The sequence below is a fragment of the Mesoplodon bidens genome (assembly GCF_964165515.1).
Source record: "Mesoplodon bidens genome assembly, chromosome: 8".
Taxonomy (NCBI): Eukaryota; Metazoa; Chordata; class Mammalia; order Artiodactyla; family Ziphiidae; genus Mesoplodon; species Mesoplodon bidens.
In genome coordinates, this window is record NC_138165.1 from 36325526 (window position 1) to 36327594 (window position 2069).

Below are 2069 nucleotides of genomic sequence, written 5' to 3' on the forward strand. Positions count from 1 at the left end.
CAACACTATTTCCTGGTGAAACTGAACTAATAGATTTTCCCTAAAGATCTCCAGCTTTGTCACTCAGGCTTCGTGTAGCTATTCTTCTGGTCTGAAATTTCTTCTTTCCATACGTCTAAATCCATAGAATTATTTGTCTGTCATCTCTGTATCATGTGGTAGAAATTAATTTTGTTGTCAATAACACAAGCAGAATAATCTTGCAAACTCTGGTTGGTAGGGAAAGCAGAAAATGGAATGGAAACAGACGGGATTATTTTTATTTTTTATTTTTTTGCGGTACGTGGGCCTCTCACTGTTGTGGCCTCTCCCATTGTGGAGCACAGGCTCCGGACGCGCAGGCTCAGTGGCCATGGCTCACGGGCCCAGCCGCTCCGCGGCATGTGGGATCTTCCCGGACCAGGGCACGAACCCATGTCTCCTGCATCGGCAGGCGGACTCTCAACCACTGCGCCACCAGGGAAGCCCCCAGACGGGGTTATTTTTATTTATTATTTTTTTTAAATTGAGTGTCAACAACTTTTATTACAACTCACATATTTCATAGGAAAGGGAATGTAGCAATCAAGTCAGAGTTGTATAAAAACACAGGTCGGCCCGTGGTCCTCCATTGACACCTGGGGCAGGCTCTCCGCGACATCAGGCACAGCAGCTGCACTTGTCCGAGGCCCCTTTGCAGACGCAGCCCTGGGCACACTTGGCGCAGCCCACGGGGCAGCAGGAGCAGCAGCTCTTCTTGCAGGAGGTGCATCTGCAGGCCTTGCAGGTGCAGGAGCCAGCGCAGCTGCAGGAGCCGCCAGTGGGGCAGGAGCACTTGGGGTCCATCTGGAGGAGAAGTGAGGCCCGAGGTCCAAAGCAAGGGGCGAAGCGGCTGCACGGGTCCGGTGGGGGCCGTGTCAGACGGGGTTATTTTTGAAGGTAATCTGAAAGAAGTGACTTTTGATCTGGACTCCAAAGGACATGCTAAAAAAGTCATTTCCACACAAGTGGGCAGATTTCCCTGATTAGGTGGAGAGCAAGGAGGGTGCTAAGCAAAAGAATAAATACCTTTGTACTTCCTTTACTTATCCTGCAGAGCTGAGGGCAAAGAGTAAGATCTGTTCAGCTTCCTCCCAACCCCCAGCCCTGCCATCCTCCCTCTCTCCTTTCTTTCCACACGCGGCGAGATCCCATTTTCCCCTCGCTTCCAGTTCCAGCAGACAAGAAGGAAAAGATCTTATGTTATGTTTTCTTCATATGATTTAATTCTTGCATTTATTCCACCAACACTTATTGACTACTGATGTGTTCCAGGCATTTTACTAGGCACTAGAGAGAGAAGGATGGAAGAGAAAGATAAAAGAATAAATGGAACATCTCCAATCTTTTTGAGGAGACAATTTAGCAAATAATATGTACTCTCATGGTGTTGGGCCATTTATTTGGTTATATTTCATTTGGACCCTCTTATCCATCTTTCACCCTTATCTTCCCTGCCCAGTGCCTTAGGAAGCTGACCCCTGCAGGTAACATCCTCTATCATCCAGACTCCTTTGCCCTCTGCCTTTAGCTGAGTTCCACCAAAGGGAGCCACCAGCAAGATATTGACAAGACTAGGAGAAAGAGAGAAGAGTATTTATTCCATCTGCTTTTTATCTGCTTTGCGCTGCAATCTGACATTGACTGCATCCTTCCAAAGCAACAGCTCACTTTAGGTGACCCTGCTTCCAAGACTCAGGTTCTTAAAAGAGGCTATTACCATAAATAGCTACATTTTGATTTCATATCGTAATCAAAACGTGTAACCTGCAATGGTGGTGTTTCATTTATCATGGGGTACTTAAGAACAAAGTATACAGGCAGCATTCTTAAGCTATGGCTTGATTTCAGAACTCAGAAAAATTCTAGGTCTGGGTCAGAAATCTCACTTAAGTTGCCATAATAGAAAGTCATGGCTTTTCATCATTTCCAGACTCAAACCAGTTCATACACTCAAAATGCCTTGTTTGAAATGGAGGCCAGAGCCTGCAATGCTCCCACAGTACATTCCTTGTATCTTCTTCCAAGCCTTCCTCAGAAGGACGTGTGAC

The 2069-nt window shown here is 46.4% G+C and overlaps 1 protein-coding gene across 1 annotated transcript; it reads right to left on the reverse strand.

The window, feature by feature from the left end:
* Positions 1-505: 505 nt before the first annotated feature.
* LOC308621746 (metallothionein-1E-like) lies at positions 506-905 on the reverse strand. The gene has a single exon (XM_081242493.1). It carries the CDS (start codon positions 823-825, stop codon positions 640-642), a length of 186 nt encoding a protein of 61 aa, XP_081098619.1. The 5' UTR covers positions 826-905; the 3' UTR covers positions 506-639.
* Between the last annotated feature and the right edge of the window lie 1164 nt (positions 906-2069).

Bases quoted from the DNA above. Each gene is read 5' to 3' on its own strand.
- LOC308621746 (XM_081242493.1), bottom strand. From the start codon at position 825: ATGGACCCCAAGTGCTCCTGCCCCACTGGCGGCTCCTGCAGCTGCGCT.